Below are 19,236 nucleotides of genomic sequence, written 5' to 3'. Positions count from 1 at the left end.
ATATAAACTTGCCTTGCCTGATTGTATGCATTTTTACACCACAATGCCACCTGCTGTGCCAAATACAGAATTAAAGTGGTTTTGGGGTTAGGCTATTTCTGGGTAAATTCAAGTCAAGATCAACTCACTGGGCTATAGATATATTTTCAATGAGAACAGAAAGCAAAATATTAAGTAAGCGTAAGAGGGGAATTTATTTTTATTTTTTTTAAATCTTTGTTTACACCAGGGATTGTCAAACATAAGGCCCGGGGGCTGGATCCGGCCCTCCAAGACCTTTAATCTGGCCCTCGGCTGATTATCTACTAAAATATTTTAATTATATTTTCTATTAAAATATGGGTAATTTTCTGTGCCGCTTAGCATAGCAGTGTCTCCAGCGTCTCTGTACGTGGCCCCTCCCACCAGAGCAACACAAATGAAGACTTGGCTCTTTCCAACGCTCTTAAAGGACAATCGTTTTGACTGTTGACCGTGACACCCTCATCAACAAAATGTCAAAAATGAGAAAAGTGGACGCCAAGTGCAGGATTTTCCAAGAAAAGAGGACTTATTCCTATTTGCATACAAGTTAGTGTTAAAACATTCTGCTGAAATTGCATTTTTCTTAAAGTTTCAGGTTGTTCATAATATGATAATATTTTGTAAAAGAAAGAGTTCATCAATTAAAAAAGTTACGGCCAGTGTTGGGGAGTAACAGATTACATGTACCAGCATTACGTAATCAGAGTACAAATTATGAGTAACTGTATTCAGTTACAGCTGATTACAGTTACTTTGTTGAAATAAATGGATTACACGGCAGTATTTTCCTGTTTTCACATTTTGGGGCTATATCCCTTTTTTTTTTTTTTTTTTTTCACGGTAATTCAACTCATTGCCGGACACTAAACTAGGTCTAAAAACAGGTCTAAACCAGGACTAAACCAGGTCTAAACCAGGACTAAACCAGGTCTAAAACAGGATTTAACAGGACTAAACCAGGTCTAAATCAGGACTAAACCAGGTCTAAACCAGGACTAAAACAGGTCTAAACCAGGTCTAAAACAGGATTTAACAGGACTAAACCAGGTCTAAATCAGGACTAAACCAGGTCTAAACCAGGACTAAAACAGGTCTAAACCAGGCCTAAAACAGGATTTAACAGGACTAAACCACGCCGTGCGGACCGTGTCTCATCCTCTTCTATCAATAATATTTTTAATTTGATTAAGTAAAGTCTGGGCTTTTCATTTTCTTTTAGCAAACAAAACATCTTATGTGAAGATTTCTTCGTCTTTGCTTCTCTACAGCAAATCAAGTAATCCAAAGTATTGAGATTACGTTACTCACCTTAAACAATTTAATGGATTACATTACAAACTACATTTTGAGGTGTGTAATCTGTAATCTGTAGGGGAATACATTTTAAAAGTAACCTTCCCAACACTCGATACGGCCCCCGGACCAAAATGAGTTTGACATCCCTGGTTTACACTGTAGAGCAGCAACAGTCTTTTCACAATAATTAGATAATTAATACAAAACAACAAAATAAATTAAACAGCGTATTAAAATGAATTATAGAAACATATAGGTATAAAAAATATATATATGAACAATTAAAACTAGAACATATTTTTATTTTGGACAGGAAGTATGTAACGAATGACGTGATGTTGGAGGAAACAGATCTGGCAAGCTAAGATGGCGGAGGAGCAGCAAGAATCATCACAGGGGGAGATGGAAGGTGAGACAAACTGTTCCCGCACAATCTACTCATCATTTCATGCCATTTTCCCCCTGCATTTGTTCATTCATCCATGCCCAAGCTTCAGAAATACCCCGAATCCCGTTTTATATCGTTTTAAACCCTGACATGCACGGATTGGGCAGCTGCATTTTGGCTAGTACTCGTTAGCAAACAGGGCTACACAAAGGGAAAAAAAACGTCAGTGGGGTTATTAAAATGAAAACAGCAGGTGACATCGGTAAGGTTTACACATTTAACACATGATTAACCTCTTTGTACGATCTTAAAACCAGATACGGACAAGTTAAATGCGTACGATCATTTTTACAGCCAGATTTTGTTTGTTTTCTTGCTCTTCGTGCGAGCAAAGTTGAGCCAGCTAATCACTTTCACGTATTATTGTTTATTTCTCCTAAAATACAAGACCGAACACCTTAAATCATCTATTATTAAATAACTACGGGTTGTCGGAATCAGAAATGCGGTTTATTTTTACCAGCATATATGGTGTTTGTTGTTGGCAATCTGATTCTTTTGTTGTGTAAGGCAAAAGCATGAGAACAGGTGAGGTTTAATCTGATTTTATTAATTTTATATATAAATGTGAGCACTGATTTGTTGATGTGTACGCTGTATTCTCGTGTTGACATGTCTAAAAATTGTTATTGCTTCATCGGTGATTTCTAGTTTTGCAGAAGAGACCCTACAAGTACAAGCAATTTTAAAATTATTATTATTTTTTTTTTTTTTATTGTTCATAGTCTCTTAGTCAGACAGACATCAACGCAAAAAAATAATAAAATAAAAATAAAATAAATAAACACATATAAAAACACAACACATAATAATCAAAAAAAAAAAAAAAGATTAAACCACACTGACCAAAAATGCTGCAACTTATTATTTATTTATTTTTATTTTTATTTTTTGGTCAGGATGTGTAAAGATTAATCATTTGTCATATGCAACGTCAAGAAAAAAAAAAAAACCTGTACATTTAAATATTTACTTAAAGTGCATATATGACAGGTTAGAGTACATTTTCACCAGAACGGGTAATATAATTAAAATTTTCCTAAATTGTTGCCTAGTTTTGTCTAGGTTTTTTAACTCTGGCAAAGTTTATATTTTAACTTCCTATTTGGACACTGGCAGCAGAGATGACAGACATGGAGGTAATTCCAGTTCTGTTACATAGCTTCCTTGATTCAGAATGATAACTCGCTGTATTTTTTTGAAAACAGAATCTTATCAGTCTGGTCCCCACGCCCTCCGCAAAATCTCAAAACCGGTCAAACGTTATCATGCAGTCAGATTAGTTTGTTTGGATTTTTTTGTGTTTTTTTTTTTTTTAGTGAAATGTGATGGAAGGAGCTCTTTAGTAGGGCTGGGTATCATTAAGAAGTTGCCGATACGATACATACCTCGATACAGTGAGCAATTTATTTGATACGATATATTTCAAATCGATTCAATACTGTCCATTAAAAATAATAGCAAAATCATGGCTGTGATACTAAAGTCAAAAAACACTTCTTGTGCAAAATTAATATGAAAAACGCTCATTTAATTAAATTAAAATGTCAAATGTGTTGCATAAACGAGTTTCCTTCCTCTAAACAAGCAACAAACCTGTAGCGCTGTAACAAAATAACTTAGTAAAATATAATGCCAATAGTGTTTTTGATATATCGATACAGCAGCCCACGTTATCGATACTGTATCATCACATTAAACGTTACGACTATCGATATTTTTGCATACCTCTAGTCTTTAGTCAACCATTGTTTGCAAATAAACTAAAGTTAATATCACCTCAGAATAACAGAGTTTAGTGCTTCACTCATTATTTTTGCAGATATATAGACATTTTTTCAGTTCTCTGCGATATTTTTTCCTTTATTTTTCCAATACAGCGAATCATGCATGTCCCTGATTGGCTAATCCACCTGTCAATCATCCCCATCTGAAAACTGAGAATCACCAGTGACCAGACTCACATCTTCGTAAAGTATTGAAGTGTGTATTCTGGATCCCAGGTGATTCACAACCATAATGTTATCAAGAGCAAAAAAATAATAAAAATAAATTACACAATAGTTATGATTAGACAAATCAAAATTGCTTTTAATTTGTCTGAGAAATGCGTTCCTTGTGCCGTAATTGTCCTTGTATATTGGATAGAATTTGCTGTATTTCCTCCCCCAAACTGCTACTTGACTGATGTAAAACTATGATAAATATTTACCACAAGTATTAACCAACCAAACCAAGTCATAATAAGAAAAACGTGAAAACCTGCCACGTGAACATTGTAATATTACCCGGGTTTATTCAACAGAATGTGACAATAGTGAGAAATTGCAAGTTTAAAACCAGATGAGAAGCTATTTTTATGCCATGTGCTGCAAGCATTTATCTGGAACATTCCTCAAATATTATCTTGTATGTATTCCCACGTGGCCTAGTTTCCATTGACAAGTGTGATATTGTTTGTGCAGTAATTTTGAAGTTATCTTGAATGACAGTAACATGACCCATTTTTGGGCATATGCTAACTGGCTCAGGCGCTCCGCAAAATGGGGTCAGCTCACTTGGGTTTGTTGCCAGGTTTCTCAAGTACTTTTTCTGCATTTGGCTTAATCATTGTTTTTGTCATTGAGCATTGAAAAATAACCCCCGTGTCTGTCATGTCTTGCAGGAGTTAACTGCCTTGCATATGATGAAGCTATAATCGCTCAACAGGACAGAATTCAACAGGAAGTAAGTTGGCCTACTTATGAAAAATCTATTATTATTAAATTATTCTAATCAGAAACATTGATGTGTGATAGCTTTTTGTCTATGACAACACAACTAACTAGTTTAAGATATCATGCAGTTTATTTTAAAATCAAATGTGCACGAAAGACTTTGCCTGTGCTTCTGTTTGAACATGTAAATGCTCAACAGGAAACCAAACAGCTACTGTGCCCTCAGCAGATTTTGGTATTTCCCTTGGTCAGAAAGTCTTGCTAAAAATCTCATACTAGAAACTAACAGTGTTTATACTATTTATATCGTTTTATAAAATGATATTACCAACTTTGATGGAATCAAACTGCCTGTAATTTTAACAAATGGATTTTAAAGTTGCACTATGTAAGTTGATGGAGGAAGTGTCTGCCTATTGTTGTCTCCATAGAAACTATTGCATTGCTTAAATGTTCCACAGTATATCATTAAATAATCTCCATGAAGAGAAGTGAAGGATGCCACCAGGCAAAGTTACAGGTCAGATCTGTGGAGAGTGAGCCTGTTCATAGAAAGAGTGCATGTTTTTCTTTTTTGGTTTAGTCACCTGTAACTGGATAAATGCAATATACATAGGTTGAATGCCATACTGTGGAACATTCAAGGCAAAGCAATGACATCTTCACATAAACAAGTGGGTGGCACACCCCTCACCAGAAAAGTTCCATAGTGCAGTTCTTTTGTTATTATCTAAAGAAAAAGGTGGAATATACGTGTGTTTACATGTGAGGCAATACAGAGCCAGCAGAATTCCTCTGCTGCTCCTCCTAAAGTGTAGATACTGTGTAGTCACACTGACAAGGTTTAATGAACCGCCAAAAAAGTGTTTAAAATTGGTATGTGATTTTTGTTCTTTTGTCGACTGACTTCTGAAATGTGGGCCTGATAGCTGTGATGTTTGAAGGTATATAATATTAGAGATTTATTGGTACCCCATAAATTTTAAAAACATGATTATTATTATTATTATTATGTTATATTCCCAGTAATCAGTCTCAAAATCAGTAATCCAGTGATTGTCATTTGTGTCACAATACCCCCCTTCTTCACTTATCAGTGATGCCAGGGTAATTTAAATTCATGCACTGAGACTCTAGCAGGGCCAAGCTCCCTCATACATAACCTTAAAATAAACTTTTTTAGGCATCTCAAAGAAGTTGCTTGAATTGTGCTGATATTAGTGTTGCTATATGTTACATTTCTTATTTAGTCATAATTTTCCTGGTGTGTTTCAGATAGCCAACAGTAACCCTTTAGTGTCTGAGCGGCAGGAGCTGTCGGTGCTGATGAGGGAGTACTCTGAAGACAAGGTTTATCAGCTCAAGATCAAGGTATGCCCCATCTCCCATTTCAGCCTAACCAACCAAACCACTATCTTATCTTACCACCCACACTTCTGTGCTCTGCCCCAGGACCTCTATAAAAAATACATGCACATTCGGAAAACACGGCCGGATGGGAACTGCTTCTACAGAGCCTTTGGGTTTGCACATCTTGAGTCGCTGCTGGAGGACAGTAAAGAGCTACAGAAGTGAGTGGCTGCTCAGAAAACACACAAATGCACAAACTTTTTTCTTTGAAGATACTGTAAAGTGTGGGATATGTGTGAATCGGAAATTGGATTTGCTTTCTTCTAATTTTGAGCATGGGCAGAAAAATATTGGTACCATTTAACGCTTGTACATCCCTTTTTAAAAAAGTTTTACCTAAACATCATTCTTGCATATAAAAAAAAAAAAATGATGGTTTTATCTGTTCCATGCATTCTCCATTTTTGTTTTATTTTTTTATTCATGAATGTCTTTATTAACTTAACAGTCTTAGTTTAAATACATATACGTTTGTTATTTATTATTGTTTAGAACCACCAATTTCTCTTATTTATTAACCACCAATCTTATTTTTCTTTCAGATTTAAAGCAGTTGCAGCTAAAAGTAAACAAGACCTGGTTGACGAGGGCTTCACAGAATTCACTATTGAAGACTTCCATAACACTGTGAGTTTGACTTTAAAGGTGCACTATGTAACATTTATGCTAAAAGAAACATAGATTCTTACTGGAAGGGTCATCATGTCTCAGTGGAGATGGATGAAAGCGATAACGTCTGCAATTCCTGGAGACATACTGTACTCGGGGTGTGTGATATTTAACAATCTTTTTGAAATGTGCCTGTGAAAGTTCAAGTCGAGCGCCAAACATGGTTGGCCCATCACTTTGTATCCTTGTTTGGGGGGTTACAAATGAAGTTTGTCTCTTTTTGAGGTCATGTATATTGTTTTAATTATAGATGATGTACTCAGTATTTTATTTTTCCCACTCCTGTAGTGAACCTTTTAAATTCACAGTAAACATAAGTCATAGAACATAAAACAGTGGTTGAATCCTCCCCCATGTGTCCTCCAGTTCATGGACCTGATCGAGGTGTGTGAGAAGCAGCAGAGCCTTCAGGAGCTGTGGAACTCTTTTAACGACCAGAACGTTTCGGACTATGTGGTGGTGTATCTGCGGCTGCTCACCTCCGGGTACCTCCAGAGGAAACATGGTTTCTTCCAGCACTTCATAGAAGGAGGCCGCTCCGTCAAAGAGTTCTGTCAGCAGGTGGGTGGGTTTTGCCAAGTGTGCAGGTCAATTATAGATTGACTTTTCAGAAATAATGATTGGGTAGTAATTATCACACTTTCAGTGTTATGGAATGTCACTGCACATGCAGATCACTGTTATGGTTCCAACAGATGAAAACAAAACATTTTTTAATAATTTTTATTTTGTAAAATACTATATTTTATTCAATGTGAAAACATATCAATAATATACTGTAGTGTTTTTTGTAACAAACAGTACAAAAATAAGCCTTTTTTTCCATACATGGCAAAAATAGAAATTTTCCAAAGAAAAAATATTTAATGCAAAATTACATTGAAACTGGTTATGTTCATGTTTAACCTCAAATTGGGAGTTTAAAAATAACTTGAAAAATATCATACATTTCTTTATAATTTGTCAGATTAAATGCTATTAAACGGTTATTTAAAAGTATTGGCTAATCAAATACTAGAATAATCTAAAATTATTTGAAACTACTCTCCTAAAAAGTAAACATTAAAGCGGAGCTAATTGACTTTTCAGAGCTTTTACCTAGGTTATAGCCTCATTTACCCTCTCAAAGCTGTATTTGGAGTGATTTGTGCATGTTTGATAAATCTTTAATCACTTATTTTATTTTATTATTTTTTTATTTTAAGAAGCCACATTGCAGATCATCCACAGTTTTCACTGTCCCTGGCACAATCCCACTGCTCCGCTTTTACTTCATTCTCCAGTCGTATTTTTAAAATTTGTGATATGCGTAGGATATGAGTCAGCAGCGTCGCAGAGTCGTTTTGGTACGAATGTTAGTGCTCCATGTCGAGGTACCACAATTACTCAAGAGTTATTTGCTGTGTACACTGTAGTGTAGTTGTTGGCTACACAGCTTTTTATTGTGATGACGTTAACCGGACATCAGCTCCCACTGGGCCCCACAGCTTTTTAACGCAGATGTCAGCGGACTTAAGTTGTTGCAGATGAATATTGCAATATTAAATGCACAAATTATAACTTAATTGTTCATGAGTGTCATACAGATTAATTTATATTTAAAAAAAAAACTCACTTTCACTACAAATATAAAGGTGCCACCCCAGTAAAAATCTATGTTTTTTTTTTTTTTTTTTTAACTCAAAATGATGCAGAATCATGTTTATTAACATTAACACTGTTCATAATCACCTACAGAACATAAATCATAGACTTCAAAACATGAACCAGGACTGAACCAGGACTGAGTGGTGGGACTGGTTCAGTCTTGTTGTAGTCCTGGTTTAGATCTGGTTTAGTCCTGGTCCCTCATGTCTCAGGTCACTATAGGACAGTTCTGCAGATATCATGAGCCTATGCAGTTTGTTTTCACCATTGCCAATAGCTCTGGTTTGATTTAAGTTGTAGCTATTTTATATTTGTTATTTTTTTAATATCTCACATCGGGAGAAGTGTGTGGACGGCGAACCCCCACGTAAAACACCTCCTACACCCCCGATTGTAACTACATAGCAGACACAAGCACAATGTCTTCTTTAATGTATGTAATTGACTCTTGACTCAAATTAACTGATCTTCGTGCCTAGTGTCAGTGATGAACACTCTTAAAATCTTCATGTTTCACACTAAACCTTGATATCGCGCTTTCTGTAGCTGCGTCTCTCACCCGTGCGTCTCTCTTTGAGCAGGAGGTGGAGCCTATGTCCAGAGAGAGCGACCACATTCACATCATCGCCTTAGCCGAGGCCTTGGACGTGGCCATCCTGGTGGAGTACATGGACAGAGGAGAGGGAGGGACTGTCAATCACCACGTCTTCCCCGAAGGAGGAGATCCGCGCATCTTCCTCCTGTACCGGCCCGGCCACTATGACATCCTCTACAAATAACATACACCCACTCCCCCCCATAGTCCTGCTCCAAAATGACTCAACTTGATCAGCCACGATTGGGGAAAAAAAAAAAAAAAAAGAAGAACCATATGTCAATTTAGTTACTCCAATAAAAAAAAGTGAAATTGATAAAAGATTACATTTCATGGCTCCTCTACACCTCCCGCCCCTCACATCAAAAAAAAACAAATTCTTAAAAATAGTGACTCCAAGCATTTCGAGTTGTACAGTTTTTTTTTTCTTTTGTGGTTGTAAATGTATCTACTTGCTTATGTTGGATTCTATTCCTTTGTTACACTGCGATTCATTGAGTTTTATTAAAGGGATTTACATCTTAATGCTCTTGTGTATTGTTCACACAGGCAATAAGTCAAACATTCCTCTCAAATAACTAATGTTACATAGAAAATAATGTCATGTGTGATAAAAAACCTAAAAAGTCTATAGAAGTTCATGTGAAATTAAAAGTACTTACTGGATTTACTCTGCCACTGTAATAGAGGTACTTGTAAGACTAGTATTCTGCCCTACAAAGGCTTAACTTGCCAGAGTGTGAAAATGAGTAAAACTACTTAAAAGTTTCTGTTTTGTCCAGAAAAAAGTATAATAGGTAGGGCTCCCAAAATTTGACAACTAGTTGCTATAATGAAGAAATATTTGTATGTGAAAAATACTGATCTAAAATTGACATTGACCATAATTTGTCAGTTCCTGTGCTCTGTCTTTGTATCATGAGACAAAAATAAGGATTCGTGCAAAGACAAAAGGCAGAAACATTATTGACATGATAATTATTTGCTTGATTTTTGTCAGACTCACATCCATTATAAGAAAAACACCTCACCAAGGTCGAGTCATCATGGAGTTTGTCCGAAATGATGTAGAAGAGCTTTGGATTTCCTGTTTAGTGCTGATCGGGATCGTGCGGCGCCACTTTCACAGTGAAACAGTTTGACACACAAGTGACTTTGCAGTATAGTGTGTTCAGTATGAATAAATTCACAAAATACTTTCACATTAAAGATAATTTAAGTATAATTGAATACAAAGGTTTATTTATTGAACCCTGTGCCAAGGCTGCAACAAAAAGAAGGAGGAGAGAGGTTGGATTTTAAAATGAAATATATTTATTAACTAAATCATAAACAAAACTTACACTGTTTCTGCCTTTTGCACGACTCCTTATTTTTTGGCTCATGATACAAAGGCAGAGAACAGGAACTGACAAATAAGAGTCAAATGTCGCTTTTGAGCTCAATATTTTTCACAGTATTTATTCACATGATAAAAGGAGGTCTCAAATAACCGAAAATGACATGAACTCATTTTTTGAGCAAACGTGATGTTACGACATTCTGCCTTTGTAGGGCAGTGTAGCTCTATGAATACTGATTTAAAGAGTCACTGTGTAACTTTCTGGTGAAGCTCTACCACCTAATTGTCACTGTAGATATTTTCATTGAGACAAACAGGTAATGCCACTGGACCAAGTTACTGGTCAGATCTATGGAGTGGTGAGCTTTTTAAAGTAAGAATGCATGTTTTTCAAGGTATTTTTAACAATACAATGCCAAATTTAGACTTAGACTTTCACAAACTACCGTATTTTCCGGGCTATTAGACGTGCTCTTAAACCTCCAAACCCATCAGAAAAACAACCGCGTGCCCCACAATCCAGAGCGCCCTATACAGGAATCCACTCGGGTGTCCCAGCACGACTTCAGTAAACTACAAAGCCACACCACCTGCAGAGCGCACAAACACACACGGAGCAGACAGTGACCGCACAGCGACAAACACCCACAGACACACTCATCACTCCACGTCGACGAGGAACGGAACGGAGGAACGAACAGAAAAAGTGAGTGCAATGTGCCACTTCTAGACACAACTGAACAACTGAGTCACTGCGAACACGCCGACAATCCAGCGGACCCAGACAGCACCCTCCCTACACGCCACAACTGAACAAAGCCCAGAGTCACTGTGAACGCCACAAACAAACAAAACCACTGACCCATCCAACTGTTGTGTTTCGTTTAAAGTCCGGTGCAGTTTATTTGTGAAAAAAGTTTGAAAATAGAACATTTATTTATTTATTTTTATTTATTTATTTTATTTATTTATTTATTTCGGTCACAGGTATATTTTGACTTTAATTCGTAAACAGTCATATTTAACATATACAGACCGAAAAGGTGCAGGCTGAAGCTTAAGCTTATTATGCCTTTACCCTTTATTCCTTTGTCAGAGCGTCATCTTGACACCAGTTCATCTTCATAAATACAGCAGGAAGAAACAAGCTAATCAGTAACAGAACAACAAAGTATTACAGCACAAACTAAGTCTCATATTTCATGTATCTGTCCAGAGTTAAACATTTAAACTTCTTTATGAAGTGAAAGAAAGTGGTGCACAATTTTAGGTTTTCTGTACAGTTGTTCCAGAGCTCCACCCCTTTAACAGATATACAAAATTTCATAATGTTTGTTCTGATTTTCTTTTTAATAAACATGGTCGTGCCTCTGAGCTCATATTGGCTCTTTCGGATTTTGAACATGTTCTGTAACGATTTCGACAGGAGATTGTTGTTTACTTTGAACATGATTTTAAGAGTGTAAAGGTCGACTAAATCATAAAATTTCAGCGTTTGAAGGTTTATAAATAATTCATTGGTTGGTTCGTTATAAGTTGATAATGTGATTGCTCTTATTGCCTTTTTTTGTAGGGTAATTTAATTTAATTTAATGACAGTGCGTCTTACAATCCAGAGCACCTAATCGTGTGGAAAATACGGTACCTATAATCTATGGTCATTACCCAAAAGCTCAAGAACAAAAGGGCAAGATCGCTGATACAAGCGGTCGAAATGAGTTTTTCCACAGGGTGGCTGGGTGCTCCCTTAGAAATAGGGTGAGGAACTCAGTCACACGAGAGGAGCTTGGAGTAGAACCGCTGCTCCTCCACGTCGAGAGGAGCCAGTTGAGGTGGCTCGGGCATCTGTTCCGGATGCCTCCTGGACGCCTTCCTCAGGAGATGTTCCTTGCATGTCCCACCAGAAGAAGACAGAGGAAGACCCAGGACACACTGGAGGGACTATGTCTCTATGCTGGCCTGGGAACACCTTGGAGTCCCCGCGGTCTAAAGTCTGGGAGTCCCTGCTTAGACTGCTGCCCTCGCGAACCGTCCCTGGATAAGCGGAAGAAAATGGATGGATGGACTTAGACAAACTTTATTGATCCACAAGGGAAATTATTTGGACACAGTAGCTCACACATCACAATTTCTTTTCATAACAAAGAGAAAAAATATAAATGGTAATAATTAATTGTAAATAAGTAGAAAAAAAGAGCAAGAGACCTGTCAAATAAGGCATAATTATATAAATGTAAATGTACAAGAAAATGCTCTGTTACACCGTAAGGTTTATAGAGTTGCATTCCAGTTTTTTACTTTAATTCTTGAGATTATGACAGTAATGATTCGCACTAAAGTCTTGTCAAGGTATTTCAAAAGCAAGAAGCGTCCTACCTAAACTTCTATACCAACTTCTCCAAAAGATCGCAATAATCGTAACAATATCGTACCGTGAAATTTGAATATCATTACATCCCTAATAAACACTTTATAATTAGATGCAAACAGCACACAGCAGATATATTTTGACCTCATGAGCTGCTTATACAATATATCTATAGTGAAAGAAGACAAATTGTGCTCAAATACATGGGCCTTTAACGTCTTATGTATACAACACAATATCCCTACTACAAAATCCCTACAGTTTTACACTATTGTTTCCCAAAGACTAAAAATAAAATAGAAAAATAAGTAATAAAGTCTCAGTTTTATACAAGAGGTCACAGGAAGACAGTGTGACAATGATATGATGATTGACAGGCAGTGTTGGGGAGTAACAGATTACATGTGCTGGAGTTATGTAATCAGAGTACAAATTATGAGTAACTGTATTCAGTTACAGTTACTGTTTCAGTGAGTGGTAATTGGATTACTTTGATGAAATAAATGGATTACACGGCGGTATTTTCCTGTTTTCACATTTGGGGCTATATCCCTTTTTTTTTTTTTTTTTTCTGTAATTCCACTCATTGCCGGACACTAAACCAAGTCTAAAATCAGGTCTAAACCAGGACTAAACCCAGGTCTAAACCAGGTCTAAAACCAGGTCTAAACTAGATCGAAACCAGGACTAAACAAGGACTAAAACCAGGACTAAAATCAGGACTAAAGCAGGATTAAAACCAGGTCTAAACCAGGACTAAACAAGGACTAAACCAGGACTAAAACCAGGACTAAACCAGGTCTAAAACCAGAACTAAACCAGGACTAAACCAGGACTAAACCAGGTCTAAAACCAGGACTAAACCAGGACAAAACCAGGACTAAACCAGGTCTAAAACAGGATTTAACAGGACTAAATCATGCTGCGCGGACTGTGTCTCCTCCTCTTCTATCAATAATATTTTCAAAGACTCTGCCTTTTCATTTTCTTTTAGCAAACCAAACATCTTATGTGAAGATATCATAGTCTTTGCTTCTCTACAGCAAATCAAGTAATCCAAAATATTCAGATTATGTTACTCACTTTAAGTAATTTAATGGATTCTGTTACAAACTACATTTTGGGGTATGTAATCTGTAATCAGTAATCTGTAGGGGAATACATTTTAAAAGTAACCTTCCCAACACTGTTGACAGGACATAGGGTTATCCAGGCAAAACAATTAAGAGACATAGAAAGCTAGAAAGTCCAAGAATGTTGTTGCTTGCAGTGTTAGGGACCGGTCGGCAGGTGGCGTTGTTCACAAAGTAGTGCTTAGAATGTAAACATGAGTAGAAGAAAATAGCTTTGACATCCATGCTGGAGGCTGGAGGACACTGCAAATATTTAAGCACAAAACAACCTGGATAAAAGATGATTTCCATTTTAAAAGCTTTATCTGCGAGAACAATCCGAGCAGGCTGTGTCCGGAAACACTCGTCCCTGACAAGTACGTACGAATGATTAAAACTACTCTGAGCTAACTGGAAAGCTAATGCTAAGTTGGTCCATGTGAGAACTTTAAATAGTTTTATTATTATTATTCATAGAGATGGCACCACACGTCCCTATTTTGAGCCTCGTAAGCCCAAAAACCAGTGATTTGTCCCAGTTTTATAGAAAAAAAATTCCCAGTTGTTCACATTTTTAACTAATTTGATCAACTCCAGGTCTGAACCAGGACAACACACTGCAAAAAAGCTTGATGTAAGACTTAAGTCTATCAGAAAATGACTTAAAAGTAGTGAAATTATCGTGCTGCTTGGACACATTATTTTACTTGACAAGTTATATTGAAATAAACTACCTCTAGGCTAGAATGAAGCAGTCTCAGAGCTAGTACGTAGGGGATCAGACCTATGTCCCCACAACCCAGTGGGCCCTTATTTCTCAGTTTTTTTGTTGTTTTTTTTTCACTGACAATTTTGAAAATTAGACCCTATGTTCTCTCATTTCTTTCTTATTTCTAAGATTTTTGTCAAGTCAAGTAATTTTTATTTTTATACTGCCTTTAAAGGGGTGATTCAGAGTCATTTCAACCTAGGGTCCTTTGTACTGTGACCTCGAGCTGGGCTGAGGGAACATAAAGCTGTGGGAACATAGGCACGCTCCCATTAGTAGATAATAAATCTGAAAACAAGCTGAATAACCTGATATAAGTTTTAAAATCTTGGCCAGATCAGAGAAATTTGCAGTGCACCAGGTCTAAACCAGGACTAAACTAAGACTAAACCAGGACTAAAACAGGACTATCACAATTTTTGATGAATCTGATTTCCTCCAACAGTAAAGAGGAGCATAAATTATCATTTGTTTAGCCAAAATACAGAAAACCGTGTTTGTGAATGATGCAGAAAAATGCAGCAACAGAAATCCCTCGGATTATGGCTGACACAAGAATGCACAATTTTACACGCTGTTTTCACAACTTTATTTATACCAACCAGGGTGTGTCCCAGTTTTAAAAAAAAGTATTATATTATTGCTCATTCAATTGAATGTTGAAAAGAAAAGGAAATGGGCTGCATTTTATGTCCAAATAGGTGACTTATGGATCCTTTTATTCCTTTCAATGACTGTTTTTCATTGTTTAAAACTTGTGTCATACTAATTGACACTAAAAGAATTGACACTAAAAGCACAATCACTCAGTCAACAATAAAATATCCTCATTAATATTCAATAATGGTCAAATCCACCTTTATTTTGTGATTTACAAATAATGTCTATTAACTCAGGTTGTGAAGGTTTGTGACTTTTAAAATAAGGGTCCCCAGAAAAAAACACTTGGGAAACACTGCTTTACAACAGTCAAGGTGACTAAAGTGCTTTTCAATTAAACCAACACAAGGGAAGAGAAATATCATGGTTAATTAATTACTTAAGCTGCAGCAGTAATAATAATAAAAAGATTAGAATAGAAAGATTTTATAGTAGGAAGTGAAGTACAGAAGTTATTGCAGTCAAATCCAAATTATTTATTAATATTTATATCGCACATTTTACAAACAAAGCAGTTCCTAAAGTGCTCAAATTTGGTCATACCAGTCCTAAAACAATAAAATCTGTAAAATCAAATGAAAGTAGAACCATAAAAGTCATAAAATGGGAGTAAATAAGTAAAACAAATAAAATAAAAAGACACAGATATGGTCCACACAACTCAACCACAAATTAGGCTGTGCAGATAATCGAATTTTGATCTCGATTTCAATTTGTGTGTCAAACAATCTCCAAACTCATATAATCGAGTTGAAACAATAAAGCTTAACAAAGTTTATTTTGGGATATTTTATATATAAATAAGTATATGTATTTATTTTTTTACATATAGAGCTTGTAGTACAGCTAGATATATAGTTTATTTTGGATACATTTATGTTTTTCTGTGCCTTATTTCATGTTCAAAGTATGTTTTATTCATTTTATGTTTTATACATTGCAAAACTGCTCTAAGGTACAGATTTGTAGCCTATAATTATTTTCAATTTGAAAGTTTGGCATAAATTATTAATAACAAAGTTTTTTTATTTTTTTTTTATTTTGTTTTTTTGAGAGGGAGAGAAACGCTGAATAAATGCATCGTGTAACAAAATTAATTAATTGTGATTTCAAGATTGACCAAAATAATCGTGATAATGATTTTTTTCTATAATCGAGCAGCCCTAACTAAACGTTTGTAGCAGTACGTGGTAGCCTATCAAAACTGCTTTATTGACATATTTGTTGAAGAGTTATTATTAAATTATTATCACTACCACATTTGTATTCATCTGATTCTTAACCGTACTATTTTTGCCCACAGCTGAACTTATCGAAAACATGGACAAGAAATCAACGTGGGACCGCTTCTACACTGAAAACAGCAGCAGGACTCCTACTTTTAAGAACTTTGAGTGGTTCTTTGGCTTTGACTCTGTTCGCCACATCATTCTGCCATTATTATCCCAACCTACACCCAGCCCCGATCACGTTTTTCAAATACTGGACATTGGCTGTGGCACGTCTGGACTGGGCCCTGGCATTTACAAACACTCCTCTACACCCGTCCAAGTCACGTGTGCAGACATCTCACCTATTGCTGTAAAATTAATGCAAGAAAACTTCAGAAGAAACCCGATTCAAGCGAACAATGCCTCTTCTCGGCTTAGATTTATCGAAATGGATTGTACGCAACTACTCAGCCACTATAGTCCCAAAAGTATTGATATGATAGTGGACAAAGGTACGATAGATGCTTTGTTGAGGTCTAAAGAAGGGAAGGGTAAAGCTACACTAATGCTAAATCAATGCATTGAAGTTTTAGGAAATTCGGGGGCGCTATTGCAGTTTTCCGATGAAGATCCCGATGCCAGATTGTTGTGGTTGGAGACGGAAATGCAGAAACAAGGGGTTATGGCTGATGTAGTCACACAAGAAGTGGGGGAGTTAAGAGGAGTTGTGTACTTTTGTTATCAAGTGTTGCCAACTGGGCATTCGTGACAAATAAATAAGTAAATGATGTATAAGCATACTGAGTTTCATTTATACACTGCAAAAAGCTCAAGATATAAACACTAAAATCTACCAGAAAATGACTTAAAAGTAACGTATTTTCCGCACTATAGGGCACACATAAAAGCCTTTAATTTCATCAAAAACAACTGTGCGCCTTATAATCCAGAGCGCCTATGAATGAATTTATTGGGGTGTCTTAATACGACTTTAGTAAACTACAAAGCCGCTCCACTTGCAACATTACGGCTTCCGTAGTCAGGAGCATCACGGAGTAATATATACTGTGATTCCTTTTAATATCAAAATGCACCTGTCAAGAGACACGCTTACAACGCCCACTTTAAACTCAAGGCTGTTATAAAGTGAAAGTGTGAGCTGCGTGGGAGCAGTGATTGAGAGAAGGAGAACACATTCACCAAGACAGAGAGACAGCGCCGAGCGACTTACAATCGACTTACAATCTGCTAACGGATCGTGGATGCCTGGGCTAAGGATCAGTATCAACTGTGGTCCGAGCTTTCACCAAGACCGAAATCATCACTGAACTGCCTGGGAACAGTAACCACACTGACTCGGATAATGACAGAGGGATGTGGGCGTGCTGGACACCGTAATCGCCCAGCTATTTGAACAATTATGAGTTATTGTGAATACACTAACAATTTTGCGTCTCAGACAGTATTTATTTTCAAAGTTGAGAGTTATTGTGAAAGTGTTAAATAAAGTTTGACTGACTGTTGTGTTTCGTTTAATGCGCCTTATAGTCCGGTGCAGTTTATATGTGAAAAAAGTTTGAAAATAGACCAGTGACAGTGACAGTGCGCCTTATAATCCAGTGCGCTCTATAGTGCGGAAAATACTGTAGTGTAATTATCTTGTTGCATGGAATGATAATTGTACTTGTCAAGTTATCTTAAAATAAACTACCTCTAGACTAGAATTAAACTGTCTCAGAACTAGTAAGTGGATAATAAATCTGAAAACAAGATGAATAATCTGACAGATCAGAGAAAATTGCAATGTATTTTCAGAGTTAGATTGTAAACTAAAAATACTTACAAAGAATAGACTTATATCTGTCTGATGGGAGGACTGAAACCACCTGCACTGAAACTAACACCTACTTGTTTGTAACCTTTGGTCTGTTGATCTACACTGTGAACTGTGCCTCAGTTACATCAGCATCGTTCAGGCCCCCGATGGCTGCTCTCACCTCTGAGCTATCATTATTATTTTCTTTGTTTTGGTTTAGGTCTGGGGATGGAGTTGTAAATAGGAGACAGAGGATTTCTAAACCTCCCATTCCTGTTCAAAGATTGTCTTTCCTAACAAGAACAGCCTCTTTAACTTCCCTGTCAAACAATTTATTTTCTTTGGCTAAGATCTGTTCCCACTAAGGCAGTGTCCACTGGCAATCTGACCAGAACTGAAGAAGCTGCTTGAATGAGTGGCAAAACGTCTGACAAAACAGAATTTTCTTTTGCAATGGATCCTACCTGGTAATTACACAAATGGAGTTAGTATGATTAACTGTGATTCAGGAGCTGAACCACGCCTCAACCTCCTCTCCAGCCAACCACAGTTTATCTCAACCACGCCTTCAGTTACCCAGAAGCCCTATTTATACGGCCTATCCAGACAACACCGTCTGCGTCAGTCAATTCAGCTGCGTGACCATTTTGGATTGGAGATTATACTCCCACCCTGAGTCTGCCTCCAGCCACCATCAAAAACATCTTTATCATATTCCATTGTTGTGGTGTGGTCCTTGCTAGTGAAACAGTTTCTATTTTTATATATATATTATATAACCAAAGATTATTACATCAACACCAGTTACATCATAGATATGGTCTTAAAGTGCAAACTCTCAGTTTAAACTTTACTGTATACATCCAAATTGGAGGAAGAGTTCAGCTCTTTAATATGAAGCTTCTACAGGGAGTAAAAAAGAGTTAGATATAGGCAAAAGTACAGGCACCTTCATGTATAAGACAGATGTAAAAAGAAATAATTCCATAACTGTTAATAATTTCCATAATGTTTATCAGGTCCAAGCTTGTCTAAATTGCACAATAAATAATTATGGTTTGACTAATAAAAAACAGATGACAACGCCTTTATTTTATGAGTCATTCATTATTTATTAAATGAAGATTAGAGTTTAAGGAGAGAACTCACTGC

At 36.5% G+C, this 19,236-nt stretch overlaps 2 protein-coding genes across 3 annotated transcripts; both read left to right on the top strand.

The window, feature by feature from the left end:
• The first annotated feature begins 1,630 nt into the window (after positions 1-1,630).
• On the top strand, positions 1,631-9,331 carry otub1b (OTU deubiquitinase, ubiquitin aldehyde binding 1b). 2 transcript variants are annotated; one of them, XM_020929366.2, is made up of 7 exons: positions 1,631-1,729; positions 4,434-4,495; positions 5,761-5,856; positions 5,938-6,056; positions 6,438-6,522; positions 6,931-7,125; positions 8,793-9,331. In XM_020929366.2, exons 1-7 carry the CDS (start codon positions 1,687-1,689, stop codon positions 8,988-8,990), a joined length of 798 nt encoding a protein of 265 aa, XP_020785025.1. In that variant the 5' UTR covers positions 1,631-1,686; the 3' UTR covers positions 8,991-9,331. The 2 variants fall into 2 exon arrangements, with proteins under 2 accessions (XP_020785025.1, XP_055012701.1); XM_055156726.1 differs by lacking the exon at positions 1,631-1,729 and adding an exon at positions 1,898-1,970.
• Positions 9,332-13,845: 4,514 nt separating this feature from the next.
• Positions 13,846-17,870, top strand: cskmt (citrate synthase lysine methyltransferase). The gene is made up of 2 exons (XM_020929768.2): positions 13,846-14,005; positions 16,361-17,870. The coding sequence occupies exons 1-2, from the start codon at positions 13,930-13,932 to the stop codon at positions 17,035-17,037; spliced, it is 753 nt and encodes a 250-aa protein (XP_020785427.1). The 5' UTR covers positions 13,846-13,929; the 3' UTR covers positions 17,038-17,870.
• Positions 17,871-19,236: the final 1,366 nt, after the last annotated feature.

Source organism: Boleophthalmus pectinirostris, unplaced genomic scaffold, assembly GCF_026225935.1.
Source record: "Boleophthalmus pectinirostris isolate CB_2022bp ecotype Guang Dong unplaced genomic scaffold, ASM2622593v1 HiC_scaffold_20, whole genome shotgun sequence".
NCBI classification, from domain to species: domain Eukaryota; kingdom Metazoa; phylum Chordata; class Actinopteri; order Gobiiformes; family Gobiidae; genus Boleophthalmus; species Boleophthalmus pectinirostris.
This window is presented reverse-complemented; position numbering and strand designations above follow the sequence as displayed.

Coding starts and splice junctions, on each gene's coding strand:
- otub1b (XM_020929366.2), top strand. CDS start 1,687: ATGGCGGAGGAGCAGCAAGAATCATCACAGGGGGAGATGGAAG. Junction 6,057..6,437: donor GACAGTAAAGAGCTACAGAA/GTGAGTGGCTGC, acceptor TTTTTCTTTCAG/ATTTAAAGCAGTTGCAGCTA. Junction 7,126..8,792: donor TCAAAGAGTTCTGTCAGCAG/GTGGGTGGGTTT, acceptor CTCTTTGAGCAG/GAGGTGGAGCCTATGTCCAG.
- cskmt (XM_020929768.2), top strand. CDS start 13,930: ATGATTTCCATTTTAAAAGCTTTATCTGCGAGAACAATCCGAGCAGGC. Junction 14,006..16,360: donor GAAACACTCGTCCCTGACAA/GTACGTACGAAT, acceptor TTTTGCCCACAG/CTGAACTTATCGAAAACATG.